The sequence below is a fragment of the Periplaneta americana genome, chromosome 1 (genome assembly GCF_040183065.1).
Source record: "Periplaneta americana isolate PAMFEO1 chromosome 1, P.americana_PAMFEO1_priV1, whole genome shotgun sequence".
Classification (NCBI taxonomy): domain Eukaryota; kingdom Metazoa; phylum Arthropoda; class Insecta; order Blattodea; family Blattidae; genus Periplaneta; species Periplaneta americana.
Genome location: NC_091117.1, coordinates 153,674,400 through 153,695,582, shown reverse-complemented (window position 1 = coordinate 153,695,582; position 21,183 = coordinate 153,674,400). Strand labels below are relative to the sequence as shown.

The window sequence follows — 21,183 nt, the reverse complement described above, 5'->3', positions numbered from 1 at the left end:
TTTATGCTTTTTCCTGTCTTTTATTATCTATTATCTATTTTATATTTATTATCTATTATCTATCTTTTAGGAAACGTTCACCTGTATGTTGCATTTTTGCCATTTTCTGCTTTTGAACGGACTTTTTTTTTACAGGGTAGTCGTAGTCTATATTCGAGAACCTACCCAGTTCGATTGCATCATACAGGAATTTTTCTTATGCTTGCATCAATCTTGACTCCTGATCACGTGTGTTACGTGCTTCCCCCAATTCAACGCATCAGAAGAAATACTGTAGTTGCAGTGCCCGCAGTCATCATATTATATCACACAAGTGAAGACATAAAAATGCAGAAAGTAAAGCAACCGGCAATCCATCAATGCAATGTTGAATAAGAGGTAGGCCTATGTCTGGGAATTTCAATTCATGCTGATATTTAAATGTGCTTTGGCGTGATTTCGAAGATATTCATTATTTTTATTTATTTTTTTTTACTTGGTTATTTAACGACGCTGCATCAACTACGAGGTTATTTAGCATCGATGATATTGGTGATAGCGAGATGGTATTTGGTGAGATGAGGCCGGGAATTCGCCATAGATTACTTGACATTTGCCTTACGTTTGGGGAAAACCTCTGAAAAAACCCAACCAAGTAATCAGCCCAAGCGGGAATCGAACTCGCACCCAAACGCAACTCCGGAACGGCAGGCAAGCGCCTTAGCCGACAGAGCTACGCCGGTGGCTGACATTCATTATTATTATTATTATTATTATTATTATTATTATTATTATTATTATTATTATTATTATTAAAATGAATTTGAGGGAGGTGGGATTTGATGATAGAGAGTGGATTAATCTTGCTCAGGATAGGGACCAATGGCGGGCTTATGTGAGAGCGGCAATGAACCTCCGGGTTCCTTAAAAGCCAGTAAGTAAGTAGTAAGTTTTATTGTTGTTATTGTTAAAATTTTGGCCATTTTTTTAATTTTCATGTCATATTTTTAGAAATTTAAGGTCATTTTATAGGTCATTTTTCTGTGATTTTTAGGTCATCAACTTCCAAACCATCCATCATCATCATCATCATCATCATCATCATCATCATCATCATCATCATCATAATCATCATCATCAGTCGACCTTGGTAGTAGCGCAGTAGGTATATCGCTGGCCTTCTGTGCTCGAGGTTGAGGATTCGATCCCGGCCCAGGTCGATGACATTTAAGTGTGTTTAAATGGGACAACTCATGTCAGTAGATTTACTTGCATGTAAAAACTCCTGTGGAACAAAATTACGGCACACCGGCGACTCTGGTATAACCTCGGCATTTACGAGCGTCCTTAAATAACCATAATTTGAAGTTTCATCATTATCATTTGTCTTTTCTTTAGCTTTCCACGTACATACTTTTTCACTTGTGTTATTTTTTCCTTTTCCAATTGTATTTCCTTTTCTCCCGTTAATATTTCTTTTAATGTCTTTCTCTTTCACTGCCAACTCCCCCCCCACTTCGTTTTCTTTCAGTTTTGCTATCTTCTACACTTTTGCTTTTTTTTTAAGTTACTTAGACTGTTTCTTTCACTTTTATACTTCAGCGTCTTGTTATACTTTCTCCAATTCTGTCTAGGCAACTTTTCCATTTCTACCTCATTCACTTCCACTTACATCACTTATTTTATTTCTATTTTTTCACCTCCACTTTTTTTAACTTCTTCCATTTCTGCTAGTTCTACTTCTTTGACTCCTTTTCCTTTCACTTCAGCAACTTTCATTTTCATTCAGTTTCACTTATTTTAATTACACTTCTCTTCCAGTTTCCCACTTCTTATTCAAGTTCATCACTTCTGCTTTTTAAATTTGTATTTCTACTTTTCATTTTTCTCGCTTTCACTTACATTTAATTCCTTTAGTTCCACTTCTTTTATTGCCACTTATTTCTTTTCCACTTTTCAACTTATTTAACTTGTTCTACTTCTGCCTCTTTAACATATACAGTACTTTTGCTTTTTTCACTCCTTTCACTGTCACTTAATTCCCACACTTACACGTGTATTATTTTCACTTGTTTTCTTAAATTTCACTCCTGTTTTCACTTTTTTCTCTTCCATTTCTACTTCTTTCACCTCTTTCATTTTACAGTAAGTTCCTCATTTCTCACTTCCATTTACTTTTTTAGTTCCATCTAGATTTCCTCCTCTTTCACTTCTTTCACCTTTGCTTCCTTAATCTGTACTGCTGATTTTCACTCCTTTCGCTTTCGCTTTAATTTGTTTTATTCAATTCCACTTCTTTAACTTGTACTTCTGCTATTTCACTCACACTTTCACTTCCACTTCTTCACTTGTTCACTTCTGCTTCTTAATGCGTACTTCTGCTTCTGTCACCGCCTTCACTTTAGCATCATTCACTTCCTCTCTTCCACCTCCGCTCTCATCCACTTTCATTCTTTCTCCTCCACTTGCACTTCCTAAATTTCCAGGCAGTCTTCACTTCTCGGAAATCTGTCTCGAAGCAGTATTAAAGTGGGGCAATACCGATCAATTTTTAGTGTTTTTAATAATAGCTTCTTAAGCGAGTTTTTTTTTCAGTACACAAAAAAATGTAATATATATTCAGTAGAGCTTTACCCGTCCAAAGATCTGGTTTGTAATTTTTTGGGTTCAAATAGCCTATAAGGTGTATAGGGTCACGTACTTGGGTTGTATTGTTTAACGGTGTTAAATCGTTACAGCAGTATTACCGATTGTTTATATGGTTTCTAAAAAAAGTATGTTTTCAATTTTTAAAAATATGAACTCAAAATGTTATTCCAAGCTTATAAGAAGCTCTGTAATACGACTACATAAACTTATTAATATAAGTTATTATACCTTATATTTCGAAATATAGATTCCCTATAACTTTCTGGCAAAATTATTACAACTCAAAACCTTCCTAATTTGAAGAGAAATAAATATATATTGGGTTGGGATTGCGTCCTCCTTGAAGCCTCAGTAGTTTATAGGTGCCTATGCAATTATTGGTGTTACCCTAAGAAAGAATAATATTTCAATCACGGCCCCCTTCAAAGGCCTACTATTATTTCTGTAATTTTTTTTTTCAAAATTGATTCCATATTAACTGTAATTTATATTTAACTTAAACAAAAGTGAATAATATACCATGTTTCATAAAGATTTGTGAGATTACATAACTTTATTGCAAGTAAACTGCTGAACTTAGTTAATGAAACTAGTCCAGAACGAAGAACTCAAACATTCTGTGTGCATATGTTTCGTTAAGACGAGAGTCCACATTCCTGCCGCTAGGCCGTTTTGTTTTTTTCAGCTGTAGCTGATGCTCGTATTCCGCTGCTGCTAGGCAGTCACTAACATTTTTCTGTTCACTTGCAGCTCGCATTCCTCATTGTTGTGCAATGACTACTACGCGTGTGAAGAAATCGTTCTGCATTTGGAATTTCACACTACTAGCTCAGTGATTACTATCCTACATGAATTTCGAAGAAAATTACAAAAGGAACCCACACAGTGCTGCTAACGCGTTAGAACGTGCATCTGAAAATGATTAGTACTTGATGCTGTGACCCCCAAGATCACCAGACTTCACACCGTGTTACTTTTTTGCGAGGTTGCATCAAAGACAGGGAATTCGTTCCACCGATGTCACGTGATATCGCAGATCTAAGGGAGCGTATCATCGCAGCGATTAACACTATCGACAAGTTCATGTTGATGCGAGTGTGGCAAGAATTAGACCATCTTGCGGGTGTGTGCCGTGTCAGCCGTATTGAAAAATGTTTTGAGTTTCTCGTTAGTTCTGGACTTGTTTCATGACGTAAGTTCAGGAGTTTACTTGCAAGAAAGTTTTATGAAACACGGTGTATAATACTGTCCTAAAAAGTAGATGGTCCTCAATAATACGCTACAAGGTGTTGATATTAAAAATTATAAAGCATAACAATACTATACTTTCAATACATTATTGTAAAGAAATTGGGTATATTTTTACACATTTCCTCTCCTCCCACACTGCTATTGTAATGCTGCGGCAAATGGATTCTCTATTCCCTTGAAAATTAATGACAAAATTTTTATTTTCTTTTCACATAGTCTACTTATTGTTGTAGAATCTTATCGAGTTAATATAACGGAATTAATATTCTCTTTTGCCTTACTATTACGTATATATCCAGCCTCCAGCAGAACCTAATATTTACCTTAACTCAAAATGATGGCACGAGTAGAATCCTTTTGATATAGCACTTAAAATACGAAAAAGATTTCTTTTCCAGTTTTATAAAATTGTTGACCATCAGCATATCTGATGTTGCTTTGGTGTGACGTCTTAATACCGTAACTTAACCAGTGCAAATTTGCAAGCATGAGTGTGTGTTAATTACAGAATATTAATTTTATTTTTCTCAACTTTCTCTTGCGGAGAATATTGATGTAATGAAGTGAAATTAAAGGGTCTTCCGTTACCCGACTTAAATCTTACTTAAGTTTCATCCAGCCGAAATAGTGAATATATGTAAGAAAGTATAACAATGAAATTTACTCTAAGCATTTGTGGTTACGTGAATGTGAACAAAGAAAAATCTGTATTTTGTTTTCCTTGCCTCCTCTTCGGTGGTGATGCTGCATGGACTAGGAGTGGTGTAACAGATTTAGGACATTTGCCCCTAAAAAGCAAAATGCACGAATCTTCGCAGTCTCACCTGAAAAAATGTAGTTTCATTGGCTATGTTACGCAACTCATACTGCTGTGCAATTAAATGAAACGAACAGAACAAACATTCTCAAACATAATCAAGAAGTGAGAAAAAATCGTGAAATTATTTTTAAAAAATATTGATTGTATCAAATTTTGTGGCCAATATGAACTTCCCCTTAGGGGACATGATGAAAAAAACGATTCGAAGAACACTGATGTGTTTCGTGGGTTACTACAGTTCGTGAGTAATCTAAAAGAGCCTCTCAAAAATCATTTGGAACATGCTACTGTTTAAGGTTATTCTAAGACAATTCAGAATGGACCGGTAGATTGCAAGTTGAGTGTCTGCCGATCTGAAATTCAGACTGAAATCGATGGTATTAGTTTTTTTTAGGGATTACCAAATGGTCCCACAGACATCTCCCAACTAAGTCAGGAAGTTTTGGTTTTTCGATATGTAGTGCATTTATTTTTGTCCTATACTTATTAGTAATGGTATCAAGAAGTGAAATTTGTATGTACCGAAATCTACTGCAGCTCTCCCAATTCACAAGTTCACGAGCCGCCACTGCCTACTTCATATCGGTATTGCCCCATTTTACGGTATTTCTGTTGCCACGACGGAGAATTTATATAACAACTTAGTAATAGTAATAATAATAGACTAATAATAATAATAATAATAATAATAATAGACTATTAATAATAATAGTGTAATAATAAAATTATCTATAATCATGATCACTAGCATAGCATGGTGTTCTCAACAAAATTCTTTTCCTTCATCAAGATGAATTTGACACCTTCTAGGATGTTTTATGACTATTAAATTTTTTGTGTATGTGTGTTTTTTTTTGTAGTTGAGTGGTACATTCATGATTAATCGTTTATCTCATTCCTATTAGTTGTAGTAGTTCCATATATATATATATATATATATATATATATATATATATATATATATATATAATTCGAAATAGGCCTTATGTAAATTTACATGTGTGTAGTTGGAGCATCAAAACGCGTTGCAGGATCTGCATTGAGGCTATATGAAAATTGTCAGAGGCATGAGCTGAAAAGCTTAATTCGCATGACAATTACAAACTTGCGAGGTCACGCGATTAAACTATCGTTAATAAATGTCAAGGCAAGAGCACTGTAAAATACACTTCTTGCACATTCCTAAATGTATTGGCCCTCGGCTGACCCGTCGGTCACATTCCCTTGTGCAAGCCATTTCCTTCCCCTTGGAGGACATGAACTGCAACACAGAGTAAACTGATCGGTCTGTGCAATACTCAGAGATGCGACTTTTTTTTTTTTTATGAGGTTGACAAAGGTTTGGTCCCCGTGTATACCCCATGAAATTTGTAATGTATAGAGTCCTTGTAGTTGGGGTTTTCTCTTAGTAATTCGATTTCCCTGCCGGTTCTGTCCTACCATTGCTATGTCATCAGAATATCGACTACTAACCTATGAGTATCTTCTACAATAAATGGTGAATTAAATCGTTCAAAATCACCGCTACGCTGTATTGTATTTATATTATGTTTACCTTTTAAAGCTGAACTTTCTCGATTCGATCCCCGATGTTCACTGGAGTGATAGGCCTATTGCTGGATTTGGTGAGCAAGACTCAGGTTACAGGCTTAGGTTTGAATCCAATTTGAGCTGATTACCTAGTAGAGCTTTTTCAGAAGCTTGATCACATATAGATTGCTCATTCCTGTGTTAAAATCGGTTGAACTTTGAAGAGAACAACGGCCAGGATCGCCACCCGTCCGTCGTAAACGAACACGAGATGGTAACATAGTCGCTAATGCAATTCAACTGGGAGTTATGACGTGACTCCTTGTGTATCAACTAGATGGCAGCATAGTAAACCTGACGAAGTTGTTACCGTCAAAACCTATAACGCCGAGCAATCTCAGTACATATGATCTAGGCTATTGTCTACCCAGCATCTTGAGGGATTTGGGAAGCTACAGTGAGTAGAGAAATCCGATTTCGTAACACACCTATAACGACTGGTGGAATCATAATTACCATCGAATTAGTTGATCGTTCGCCTCTGCTGAGACCTATGGAGTAGAGGCCATCAATCGACTGTTGTCCTGACCCTTCATTGGCTGTCACGCCACGGATTTTTATTAAACATTTTGGGCCATATTCATAGACATTCTTAGCGCGGGCTTCCGGTGGATGATCAGCGAACTAACGTTTTTCGTATTCATAAACCAGTGTTAGCGATATGATATGAATCCTGTACAAGTAATCAGTCGATAGCCGGAGCTAGTTTAGCACGCTCGTAGCGCGGGCTAGCGAAATGTCTATGAATAGCACTCTTAATCGACGCTGGATAACTGCGTAATTGATACAAAGGTTAAAAAAATTGGAGCTATTTGGTTATTTATATTCTCCTGTTTCCCTCATTGTTACAGATTTTATTCCGTGAACCTTACATAACGGATTAAAAGATAGGGGGATTGAAGGTTTGAACAAAAATTTGAAATTTGTAGGAAGAAAAGTGATTTTTCAAAATATAATTTAAATTATTTTACAGGAACGTTAATAATTAATATAGTTTTGGTTTGGATAATGTCCTTCCCCACATTCTCTCTCTCTCTCTCTCTCTCTCTCTCTCACACACACACACACACACACACACACACACACACACACACACACACACACACACATTTTTTCTGACCTTTGATATTGCCGCGCAGGTGTTGGAGGTGACGAAATATTATCGCAAAACCAATGAAAGAAATATCATAAATGAACTATTTCACAAGTACGTGAGATGTAAATAAAACTCTTTAAAATCAGTGATGAACCAATGTTCTACTTATGACAGTTACAAGACCAATTAATTATACGATTGCGGAACATCGCGCCGCTCCATTGACAGTTTCGGAGTAAATGTTTGTGTTAAAAAAAATAGCCCTAATAATAGTAGTGATAAGTAAAGTCCTGAGTTTGGTTACTTTGAGTACAAATTAGGTGTACATGGATCATAGGCCTACTAGCTTCGCTTGGAACGGAGAGCTCTTACTCGATTCCCGCTCTGTTTCGTATGTTTACATCTGCCTTTTCCTATAGGGCAGGCTTGCAGAACTGGGCAACAATTGTGGCGTTACGTCACTCATCGGATACGTCACTCACCCCTTCCTTCCACTTCCGCGTCATTGACTTGGTAGGGGAGGGGATTTGCATTCAATGTCTGTCTTATGTGATTGCGTACTGGCCACAGATACGTCATTCAACGCCGGTGGACTATGGACGGGGAACCAACACTTTCCCCATGCTTTCCACCCCTCTCTCGTCAGTTCTGTATCCCTGCTATAGAGTTTAGGCACTGAACAACGAGAATACTACTTACTTATTAAATATAATTACTGTCATGTGGATTTAATAACAAACTAAATATTTATTTAAAGCCACCTTATGGGCAACAGAGAATTATTCTCACAATATGTAAAACGCATTTAGATTCTAGATATTTTCTATTTTATAATGCATTTTCCATCCAAAAAGTAAAAACCGATGCTCATTATTTTTCTGCAATTTACAGAGTTTTGAATATTTAAATTACCTACACTTTTTAAATAAATAGATCTATTTTATCGAAACGAAAATGATTTTAGAAAGAAATAATGTGATAAGTTATTGAAAGGATTGAGATTAGAATATTCACAATTAAAAATGAGTTAAATATATGTGGAATATATTTCGGTCCTGATGTTTCAACTTAAATAATTTGGAAATGTTTGTAGGTTTCTTTTTGTCTCCACGTATTACCGTCTCTAATGCAAAATTATAGAAATTAATTATGAATTGGCCTACTTGTTTTACACGTGAATGTTGTAAATAATAATAATAATAATAATAATAATAATAATAATAATAATAATATGTTATTGCCAGAACAAAGATACATATTGATTTTTTTATATAAGAACTTTCTAGCACCCCCAGAAAGAGTAAGTGCTCAGGGGGCATTTCACATAAGTTATGTTAAGACATTTTATTGAATAACAGAGTAAAAAGTAATGAAATAAAAAAAGAAGAAGTTAAAACACATATCAGAATAATTGAACTTTAAATTTGTCTGTTAACAGCAATTTTAATAGATTTTTTGAAATAAGGAGCATTAGGAAATAGTATGTTTGGGAATTTATCTATTATCATGTTATGAAGTTGCTACTGTGATTATATGCTACAGTTGTAGTAAATTTAGGAACTGTCAAGCATATGTTGTCTGATCTTTGGGTTTTATATTTATGTGAATATAAATTTAAAATGTTTCGGTTTTTATGTACGAAATTCAGTAATACATTGTTATAAATTTGGTGGAAGTCAAATACTTTAAATTCTGAATGGACACTGATTATATATGTACACATTTGTAAATAAATAAATACATAAATAAATGGTGCAAATTACAATAATACAATAACTCACAGTAAAAACAATATATTTTATACTGACTACTTGCTTTACGAGTCTCTACACATGTTAAGTGTTTCAAAAGAAAAATTTCGCTTTCTTTCTGATAAAATACGTTTTCTTTTTTCCTAATGAAGTGCTCGCTACCAAATTCTTGTATTGGAGCACTCACTTTCAACAGTCTAGTTTTGTTTTGACGTGTTCACTGAACAGCAGACCTAAACTGTGTACGCCGCGCTATACTCGTACATACCTACACTGTTGCGGGTAGCTTGGAGGCTTTAGGTAACCAAAAGCAGGACTCTAGTGATAAGATTGGTGATAGTAATAACTAAACTGAAGCTGGTATAGTTGTTAATCGCAAGTATTTTAATCGATGAGATATGTATTTGTGTTCGGATTTCCATGCTTCCAGTTGCCGAAGTGTGTTCGACGAGGACTGACTATATACGCAAGTCTGAGAGCTTCATCAGGAAATTGTTAACTCTCGAATCATTTGCGCATGAGTCAATCCGCAGGAAACAGCAAAAATGAGTCAAGAGCTGCCTGGTTGGCAGGTGGTGGTCTTGACTCACTGTTGTGCAACAATGCTGACAACTAATCGCCCACTTCCCGCGACGCACTCTCGATGCTCACCTGTTGTCTGTCGTCTTGTTGCGTTGCTCTATTTTTTCGCCATCTGTTGCGCACAGAAATTATGGCAGTATTAACGGAACGTCACTTCCGTTTACTTGTTTCAGTAAGAAGGAGGTTAAATGTTTTAGGTTGGTACCAGCACTTCAGTTTAAATCCCTTTTTACGATGTGCTGTTAGCAGATTTTTTTTATTTTGTGTCTGTCTTCCATATTCAGCTTAATAACTGGTTAGATGGGAAACTGGACGTCTGTACATTTCCTCTTCCAGTGGTGGTATTGAAATGATGATGGCAGTGATAAAGTGGTGATGGTGATGAATGACGAAAGTGGTGGTGGCCTGTGGTGTGTTAGAAAATTCGGGGCGCCCACAGTCGTATTCTTGTCTTTTTGTAGGTCATTTACACCATAAATTGTCTGAAATTCATCGTCGTCATCTCCCGTGTTTGGGTGTTGTAGCCTCGTAACGGTCTCAATAATATATTATATATAATGTAAAAGGCAATGCATAGACAATTTTTGAGTCCCTAATAACGAAGTACGTCTTGGTACTTTGCTATTACATCACGACGTCGCTGTGGTCGTGATAATAAGAAGTGATGGCGGATGATTGATAAATTTAGGAGTAATATGGGTAATGTTGAGTTAGAATTTATAAAACAGTTATATTACCGGATGCTCTGTATGGTTGTGAAACTTGAACTTTCACTTTGAGAGAGGAACAGAGATTAAAGGTGTTTGAAAATAAGGTTCTTAGGAAAATATTTGAAGCTAAGAAGAATGAAGTTACAGGAGAATGGAGAAAGTTACACAACGCAGAACTGCACGCATTGTATTCTTCACCTGACATAGTTAGGAACATTAATCCAGGCGTTTGAGATAGGCAGGGCATGTAGCACGTATGGGCGAATCCAGTGTGTTAGTTGGGAGGCCGGAGGGAAAAAGGCCTTTGGGGAGGCCGAGACGTAGATGGAAGGATAATATTAAAATGGATTTGAGGGAGGTGGGATATGATGATAGAGACTGGATTAATCTTGCACAGGATACGAACCAATGACGGCCTTATGTGAGGGCGGCAATGAACGTGCGAGTTCCTTAAAAGCCATTTGTAAGAAAGTAAGTAATGTTGGATTATGATTTCTAAGACACATTAACTTCATTGTGGTTAATAGAATTGGGTCCTTGATGCTTTCAACTCCTAGATTCCTCTTTATGCTTTTTGATGCTCTTATTTTCAGTATTCTAACGAAAAATACCGGCATAGCGTTTGCTATTGATTCGGAGTCGCGCTTGAGCGTGGGTTCGGTTCCCGCTTGGACTGATTACCTATTTGTATTTTTTCCGAGATTTTTTCGAACCGTAATGTGGATGTTAGATGATTCTATGGCGAATCCTCGTCCACATCTCGCCAAATACCATCTTGCAATCAATGCTAAATAACCTGGTAGTTGATATAGTGTCGTTAAGTAACAGGCTACAAATTTTCAATGACACAATTCCACCATATTAATGTTGTTTGAGAAATGTTATACTGTATTTCTTTGTCCCTTTTCCAGAAATGAGGTTTGTTTAGACAATTAGAAGTATTTTATAATGTGCTGTAAAATGTTTGTGTTGAGTCATTGGCTGGAGTTATGGATATTGCTTTGTGCGCAACAGATAGGTATACAGGACGTGTGAATGAACTTTAGATGTCTTGAGTAAAATCCTGGAATTTTCTAAAGTGTCGAGTTGCACAGAATTCTTCTGTAATGTTCAGTGTTTATATTGAGATAATTGCATTAAATTTCGTTAAAGAATATCATGGTGCATTCAAGCCACCACTGAAACTCAGCAGACATAGCCCTGTAAACGAGTACACGATCGCAACAGAACGTCGCAGCTGGTGGAAAGAGGTAACCCCATCCTCCCCTCTTACAACTGCGGTTATGCATCCCTAATATATGCATGTAAGTACGCAAAATAAAAATATGCGTTTAAAAGGGAAATCCCTCAAAATATGCATTAATGCAAAATAAAATTGCCTTTATGCAAATCTGGCTTTCAGGTAGTAGCTCCCTGTAAAGCAGGTTTGAATAATTTCAAGGAAAAATTGTTCCGGAGGCGGGTATCGATCACGGGACCCTTCGCTTAGGGCACGAATGCTCTCCCGATTGAGCTACCCCAGAAACTATACACGACACCGTCACAATTTTTCCTTTATATCCACACAACTTAAATGGGCTGACAAGAAGCCAGATCCCAACTTTGAGTGCACTTTGTGTGACTTGTCAGCCCATTTGAGTTGTGTGGATATAAAGGAAAAATTGTGACGGTGTTGTGTATGGTTCCTGGGGTAGCTCAGTCGGGAGAGCATTCGTGCGCTAAGCGAAGGGTCCCGGGATCGGTACCCGGCCCCGGAACAGGTTTTCCTTGAAATCATTCAAAATTGCATTTATTCGAAGGTAAAAATTATGATCGGCAGAGATCCGCTTTTACTTTTTTGATATGACAAATTAATAAAAACACGTAATTGCATGAAGTTCCACGGTCAACTCAAAATCATTTCATATTTTCTTTAATTTTATTATGGTACTATGTATGTATGTATGTATGTATGTATGTATGTATGTATGTATGTATGTATTTATTAACACTGCAATTGGGTATACACCCGGTGGCAGTGGTATATAATATACAATAATACAATTACAATAATTAGAGCAATAAAAAATAAAATGAACGTAATTTACTTCTAACTACAAATAAATAGATGGAATAAACCTAGGACTATAAATAAAAACTATGCTATAATAACGCATACAATAAGCAAAAGTAAACCTAACCTATTTCACCCAACTATTAACAAATTTAAGTAATTACATATCACCTTAATTAATTACGTATAAACTTAATTACATATAATCTTAATTACATATCACCTTAATTTATTTACATATCAACTTAATTACATATCATCTTAATTAATTACATATCAACTTAATTAATTACATGACACATCTTAGATAATTACACTGCACCTACAAATTACATTGTCAGTCTAACCTTTTCAACCTTTCCTTAAATGTATTGATTTTGAGAGGACCACCCTGAAAGATTGCCGCAGGTAAGCTGTTCCAGTCTACTATTGTGCGGTTAACAAAGGAAAATTTTGCCACTTCCGTTCTTTGTTTTCTACATTTAAACTTCCTAATATGATCAGCCCTGCCTAAGTATGAAGGTATTACTAATCTAGCATTGATATGGTCCATGTTTTGTGTCCCATTCGTGCCTTAAACAATGCGGTGAGTCTGGTTTTTCGTCGCCTTGATTTGAGAAGTTCCCACCCTAAATCTTTTACTATCTCTTCACCATGTCCCTTTCCCATTTTGACATATTTTGCTGCCTTGCGTGGACCTTTTCTATTGAATTGATTTGGTTTTGTCTGTACGGATCCTACCCTACTGCTCCATATTCCATAATTGGGCGAACAAGAGTTTTGTACTCTTATTCTTTTGACCTTTGTCTTCGGAATTACATAATATAATGTGATCATTGTGTTCTACTCCAGTACTTCCTTTAAATTTAAAAATGTTCAGCATTCGTAATCACTCTTAATGCCTGTCATCAAATTTTCGTGCATGTGTGTGTGTGGGGGGGGGGAGCTCCATTATCCGGACACGCTGTAATTAGATGTTGATTATGAACGAAGTGTTAGTGATCGTACACGCATGGCTTAGCAGCCCGCGATGTGAATCAGCAAGTGTATTGGACGCAGTTTTATAATTCCCTATAGCGAGCCCATTTCCGGCTGACAAGTCTTGTTGCTCTTGTCTCGTCTGGGTTATCTTTTTGTCTACTGTTACTTTTTAGCCAGTTTCGCCTTTGTAGGAAGGACATCCAAGCTTTCTCTGATTCCCATGCTTTCTATATGCAAGGTGGCAAGAAAAGCATTATCAGTGGTTTTGTGCATAGGCCTACTTGATGGAAGCCGTAGATATACTTTATTTTTTTTTTTTCATGGAGTGCAGTTTCATAGAAAGGACTTTGCCGACAGACCTTCTACTGCCCCCTACTAATTGTTTGTCATAAATAAATGTCTTCCTTACTGTGACGGAAATCTTGTCTTCTCCTGTCAGTAACCAATCATAACCCTCGTTCAGAAGAATTGACAGGTGCCCGTCAAATCCACGTGGAGGCAGAGTTGCCGCATCTTTTCCGAATTTCAAGAATCCCGTCAGTTTCACTGCATAATTTCGAAGGTCACCAGGATTGTGACAACTGTGCAATGTTGGGACAAGGGGACAGGATGGAATTGTCAGAGTTGTTTGTGTAGGAAGTCATAAATCTGTAAGTGGGTGTTCAAAGGAGCCACCGAACTGCACTCCTTGAAATAAAATAAGGTATATGTTATGTTTTCTCGCTTAGGGACCCGACGTTTCATCATGGACACATCCTGTAAGATTTATAGTGGACAGAGGATAGACTTTCTCTGGCTACTTTGGTTTACTCTTAAGTTGTTATTTCACCTTTGCTCCATTTTCGCCTTGTCATCGCCATATCTATTCCATAAGGTAACTGTAGAGGGATACTTAATAAATGATCATTTGAAGACACTAGTGAAGTGCTTTGTGTGGACTGTGGCATTGTATGTGGCAGAAACATGGACATTACAACGATGTGAAGAAAAGCGACTAGAAGCATTTGAAATGTGGAAATGGAGAATAATGAGCGGCGAAATGGGCAGACAGAATAAGATATGAAGCTATGCTAGGAAGAGTGGGTGAAGACAGAATAATGCTGAAACTGATCAAGAAAAGAAAAAGGAATTGGCTATCACTGGCTGAGAAAAAACTGCCTACTGAAGGAATGGTGAACGGGAGAAAAGTTCGAAAGAGATGAATATATCAGATGATGAACTATATGGGATTTAATGAAAGGGTTTTTATTATTTCCAGAAAAGTGGAATTATTTACATGGTTATGTCAAAATTCCTAAGGTACGTTTAGGAGAACCGGAAGACCAATACAATCCATCCTGGCACTTTCATGAATTGTTATTGTTTTTTAAAAACAATTTTGAAAAAGCAGAGTAACTTCAGCTACACTGACTGGTAGGCGCAAACAAGCTTCGTTTTGATCACCCAGACTTTCTGCCCAGCCACCAGATATAGGTTACGAGCGACCAACACGGTAACCAGCCAGGCTCCATCTTGTACGTACCCTTAGTATTTCATTCTCATCCTACCTAAATTATTTCCTCACTTGAATCCTTTATTCTTTTATTTAGTTTCTCTAAGCCAGCCATTCATAATTTCACATTCCTTCGTGTTTGTATTTATAATATCATTCTTTGTACAACATTTGACTTCTTAATTTTTTTGGTGTTTAACTTAAAATCAATTTCTTTTGAGTGGATTCTTTATACTAAGTTGCAGTGATTTTTTAAAGCCTTTATTAATCTTACGCCTTTTCAGTTTATGCTATGACGGGAGAGCCACTTTCCCAACAGGATAGTGCAATTAAAATGAAGATAATGACGGCGGACTTCCTTTTTAGCTGACTTCTTCAGTCTTGTACTGACTATAGCATATTTCCGAAATTATTATAAAGTGCATACATTTTGTCTTTCCAAGATCGCATATGGGCAAGTGGCCTCTTCCGCTCTACCTTCGTGAGCCTGGAAAAAGAAAATATATGCACTATAGTTTGGTAGTTATATTGTCATATGTAACGTCATAGATTAATTTTTAAAGTGGTTTGTTCCAGAATGCACAATTTTTTATTCGTATTCTTTCAATTTAATCAGTGTCCTTAACCGTATTGACGTATGCACTCTCGTTTATTTTTCCAGGCGCCATGTTGTGACGTGACGGCCGTTTTTGCTTAGAGATGGTGCGGTGATGGTCTGGTCGCATCGTCGAACACGGCGACGGCGTGCTGGCGGCGCAGAGTCCAGTGTCCGGGGCTGGGGACGGCCCGGGAGTGGCGCCGACTGAGGGCAGCGAGATGCCCGGGCCAGCTCCACCCTCGAGTGGCAGCAGTGGCAGTAGCAGCACCGTCATGGCCTCCCCCAATGAGCTCTTCCGCGAGCACGGCCACTACGAGGAACTGGCCCTCATTGGCAACGGTAAGAACACACATGCTACCTTCATGTATTTGTGTCTCTCTACTTGAAAAAACATGCCACTTACGTCTGTTGGATTTTTATACGAAACAATGCAAACCTTGATATTTTTTAGTAACATGGAACTTGAGAAATAATTTGACTTATCGAGATTTCGATGTCAGAGATATATTTACTCTACCTTGGCTTGTAAATCTCATTTTATTTTAAACTTGTTATGTCTTAACATCTTTGTTACCCAGCAGAGAATACACTAACATTGCTGTATTTTATTGCAGTAATTAAAAGATACAATGGGATATCGCTTGCGCTCGTTTCATAAACATCCATACTCGCTTCTTAATTACTATCATTATAGGCTCGTTGCATACGACTTTTTATGCTCGACCATATTTCTAACTTGAAATTATTCAGATGTATACATTTTATTTGTATCTGACAAGATCGAAAGTGACCTTGTTCTAGGTCGTGAATTGTGAGATGTGCGCAGACGCGAAAGTATTGATTTTTTCCGAGGAACAATGTCATTGACCTTGATGTAATCCCGTTAAACTTGGTATAACCTTGATTATTGAATTCGACATTGAAAAACGAGATGACAAATTGAATTTATTTGAATATTATTTACAATTAACGCTAATTAATATAGTAACAGAACATAACCTTCTGCGACAGTATTGGATTTCCAGCCTCCGTGACTTTTCGCTAATTCTCTTTCGATTGCATATCCGAGAATAATCGATACTTGCTGTTTTATAACGGTACAAAGCTAACTTGTTATTGGCTGAACACCTGTAAGCTGAGTTGTCATTGGCTGGAAACACCTGTACTTTAATGAGTAGGTGTACTTTAATGACATGCATTAAAGGACTGCTACCAGGTGTATAATTACTACATTTCGGCATGGTCGAGCATAAAAATTCATACAGCATTCAAGATGTAAGTTACATTTTATTAGGAATTCTTGTTATTGCTCTTTTTTTTTTACCTCTTTTTGCACTTTCCTTTTCCACTAAAAACGATTGTGAATGTCTCTGGAGAAAAGGAATAGGGTTGTTGTTTAGTCAACTGTCCGAAGACAGATCTGAACCTCACAAGTGATATCAACATAACACCACTTACAAAACACCTAAGCCAGGAGATAATGGGGTAGGTTAGCCAGTTGATTTTTTCCCTCCATTGCATACATTACCGATTAGCTACATAAAGAATAGGTAATTTATAATTTTATACAGAGCGATTCAAACGTAAGTTAGGCTACCCACATTCTTACCGAGCTACGAGGTTGCTTTTTGTCGTTTAGCGTGTTGGGTTTTCCCTTTAGCTTGAATAATTTCGAGGGAAAAATTGTTCCGGGGCCGGGTCTCGATCACGGGACCTCTGGTTGAACGTACCAGCGCTCTAACAACTGAGCTGCCCACGAACTCCATCCGACACAGTCGCAATTTTTCCCCTTATATCCACACAATTCGAGTGGGCTGACAAGACGCCAGAGACCCACATCGAGTGCACACAAACTCTGTGTGACTTGAAATTGTGGTTTTCTGTTAACGTACCTACAGTAACATATATATTATGCAAGTCTAGTTTTTCAGGTAAAGCTCCCTGTGAAGCAGACTTGAATAATTTCGAGGGAAAAATTGTTCCGGGGCCGGTTATCGATCCCGGGACATTGGTTGAACGTACCAACTGAGCTACCCAGGAACTCTACCCGACACCGTCTCTTGTTTCTCTTCGGATCTCCAATGAAAGATGTTTTGCTCTAGGCCAGTGTTCGTTAGCACTCCCTGAAATGGGTTACTGGTAAGCAGTGCATCGCAATATGCACCGTTGTGCGGGAGGAAGCATACCCGCCAGCAACCATGGATGCACGCTGGTGCTGTAAGAGACGCCAGCCCGAGAGTGCACTGTGCTGATGACCGCTGCTCTAGGCGGAAGTACGCTCTCTAGTCAACAGAAGCAGGAGAGGGGGAGTGTAATAGGCCTACGCAGCTGTTGCTCCTACCGATTTCTTATACAGTGAGGTTATTTGAAATACGGGCCACCAGAGCGTGGGAAAGTGCCATCGAAATCTGTGCGGGCAAAAAAAAAAAAAAAAAAAAAAAAAATGGAGTTTATTTATGTAAACAGCGATTGATATGAAATATTACATGACTTTGATTACATTTTTTTCGTATAACTTGTTGTATCAGGGTTCTTATCTAAATTAATGTTTAAGTTGATAATGGAATTCCGACAAAATGTTATCGGCTATTTTGATGCGGATATTAATACCGGAAACGTGAGAGTGCATAGAACAGAGAGCGTGTGGACATTGTGACACATTGACAAGGAGTGCCTGGAATACGTGTACAGAGTACAAAGGGTGGGTGGATAGCTGATTACTAAGATAGACACAGTGATTTCTGTCAACTCGTCTTTATCTTGGGACTGTATTTCAATTACAGAACACTTTGAATGTTCACAGATAATCTGAGATTTAAGACGGAGGTAATAGTCATTGAAACATTTCGTGGATGTTTCGGTTGTTCTTCCATTAAAATTCCGCACATTACTTTAGCTTACTTCTAGACTAGATAATTATTCCATTGTGTATGAACAACCTCTATGTTTCAAAATACAATGTGTCCGTAGAAACATTCCGGGGTTATAAACTGCTATAGCGTCGCTGTTAATTGTCGGATTTATACGAAACTGGTATCATTAGAAAGAGAAACGCAAAAATTTTTGTACCTACCTCAAAGACACTCAATGTGTGCTCAATAAATTTTCACAGAAAACACATAATTTCGCATGGTCATCAGGTTTTAACTTACGCACTATTTGCAGTTTATAGGGATGAAATTGCAGAAGAGAACGTAGGACCTTGGAAACGGTGTATTTAGACTAGCAGGCTAGCTCTACGCACAGACTTTCGAGGACTATGTACAAACGCCTCCCGCACCTGTTCTACAGTTTCCGCACTAACAGGCCGTTTTCCTGAATGACATTTCCTTTTATCACATACGCATCCATGCCCTACAAAATCTCAATACCACTTCAGAATCGTTTTGTCGATAGGTGCCTTATGATGAAAATTCCGTCTGAAAGCACTCTGTACTCTTACTACACTCCGAGTACTATGATATTCCAATACACACGAACTACGTTCCTTGTATTCGCCATAACCTAAATATGCCTCTAAATGCTGCAGAATTCACCCAGATTTGAAAATCTAACACTCAGATCATTTAACACAATTTGCTTATATCTAACAATGCCTTAATGACAAGCGAACTAGCGCGAACGACGTTTTTTCTTTCTTCTTGTGCTGCCCTCTGTTGTTTCGGTCAACAATTGTCAATGACACATTTTCTGAAATTCTTTGAGCTGTTCTTTCTAATGACACCGGTATGAATTTCGTAAAACACATAGTGACAGAATTATAGCAGTTTATAACCCCGGAATGTTTCTGTGGACACACTGTATATTTAATAAAAAATTAATAATAGATACGTGATAGCCGCCCCAACCAGAGTTTAATAATCGGCCTCCTAATCAGTTCTAAATGAATATTTATATTTAATTCAATTTTTTTTAAATAGAAACTTCAGTTAGGTAGGCAATAATTTTATTGAAAAATGTATTAGGAAATGCAATAGACAGTTTAGGCTACAACACAAATTACATTTTATAACAGGGGTGGGAAACTCGTATTGTAAACAAAGCAGTCAGCATGAGTATTTACGTACAACAGCAACTGTAGCGGGAGAAGCTCAGCGCTCTGAGAGCGGCCGTTTTATAACGAATATAAATGATAATTATGGAAATCGATGACTTCAGTGCAGTAGAGGATATCATTTTCACGGTGCTGTCAGGAACTTTTAATTTCCGGAAGACTTCTAAGGACTCTAGTGGGATTGAGCCTCTAGCCCCAGTCATAATTTCTATAACGTCCCATGTCTTGGTGTTATATTTGGTCCCCAAATCACTGCAGCGTGGCAAATAAATTGCTCGTTTTTCTTTGTTATTACTTTGTAAGAAAGATTTGTGCTGGAGGAAGCAATAGCGGAGAAAGTTTCCTTACAGTTCTTAGGTTTTTCCTTTCATTCCACCATTGCTCCATTACGGGCTTATTATTATATGATTTCTGAACTGTCTCTGTAACTAACATGGGCATCATTTAAATAATTACTATAATTAATATCGCTCGGAATAGATTTAAAAAAAATATTTATGACTGAAAAAAGTTTTCTTCAAACGCTTCATTCCCTCCATATTTTAATTTCATAATCGTTGCATCGTCACTGCATCATCTCTTTTTGCGTGAATTAATTCTCCTGATTGAATAATTTCAAGGAAAAATTGTTTCGGAGCCGGGTATCGATCCCGGGACCCTTCGGTTAGCGGACGAATGCTCTACCGGCTGAGCTACCCCAGGACCTATGCACGACACCGTCACAATTTTTCCTTTACATCCACACAACTCAAATGAGCTGACAAGACGCCAGAACCTAACTTCGAGTGCACTCAAATTCTGTGTGACTTAAATTGTGGCTTTCTGTTAACGTACCTCCAATAACGAAATATAAAATATTAAATAAGCGTCTCACTCTCAGACTGATACATTTGATTTAACGATGCGAAAAGACGGCTGTTAGGTTTTCAAGCCAGTGCACAGTTATATCTCTGACGATTTGAAAACAGTCTTCCTCTTGTATGAGATAATCTTTATGATATTATGTTTACGGGATTTACCCCGTTATTGAGTTTGACTTTCAATAATTTATATGCAGCCTGTTTATTTATGTTTTTTATATATATATTTTTTTTGCGTCCAACATCAGTACAAGTACGGTACATAGTTATTATGATGCTGCAAAAATCGTATTTCCAGATTTTCATAGAAATAGAAGTGAATTATTATACTGTGTCATATTTTCTCATCTTTGCTCTACCACGGCATCGTCTCGCCATCTCTTACTAACTTGAACACTTGAAAAACGCCGTTAAATACACTACGGAACTGAATTATTATATGTGTTTTCTTAGAATTACATCAGAAGAAAAATTACCAAGAGATGTTGACTTTTCGTTTTTGTGTTAATTTGCTACATCATACCACAATCATTTCCTTCTGTGTGCCTTCTCACTCCAGCATTGAAGTCTCCAAACAGTGTCTTGATTTGACTACCACATGGCTATGATATTGTGTTAGTTTTTTATTATTTATCCTCATGGGTGGTTAACGCACCTTTGTTATGATGATATATCACCATGGCGACGTTGTCACGCCTCTTTGTTAACTAGCGTGAC

The 21,183-nt window shown here is 37.3% G+C and overlaps 1 protein-coding gene across 6 annotated transcripts in view; it reads left to right on the top strand.

Annotated features, from left to right (window-relative positions):
• Positions 1–21,183, top strand: part of Cdk4 (Cyclin-dependent kinase 4) — a 371,407-nt gene that overhangs the window by 246,883 nt on the left and 103,341 nt on the right. For all 6 annotated transcript variants that reach the window (XM_069829872.1, XM_069829856.1, XM_069829863.1 and 3 more), the window contains one exon: positions 15,616–15,891. In XM_069829872.1, the coding sequence (XP_069685973.1) occupies positions 15,771–15,891 (121 nt within the window). In that variant the 5' untranslated portion in view covers positions 15,616–15,770. The remainder of the gene's footprint in view (positions 1–15,615; positions 15,892–21,183) is intronic.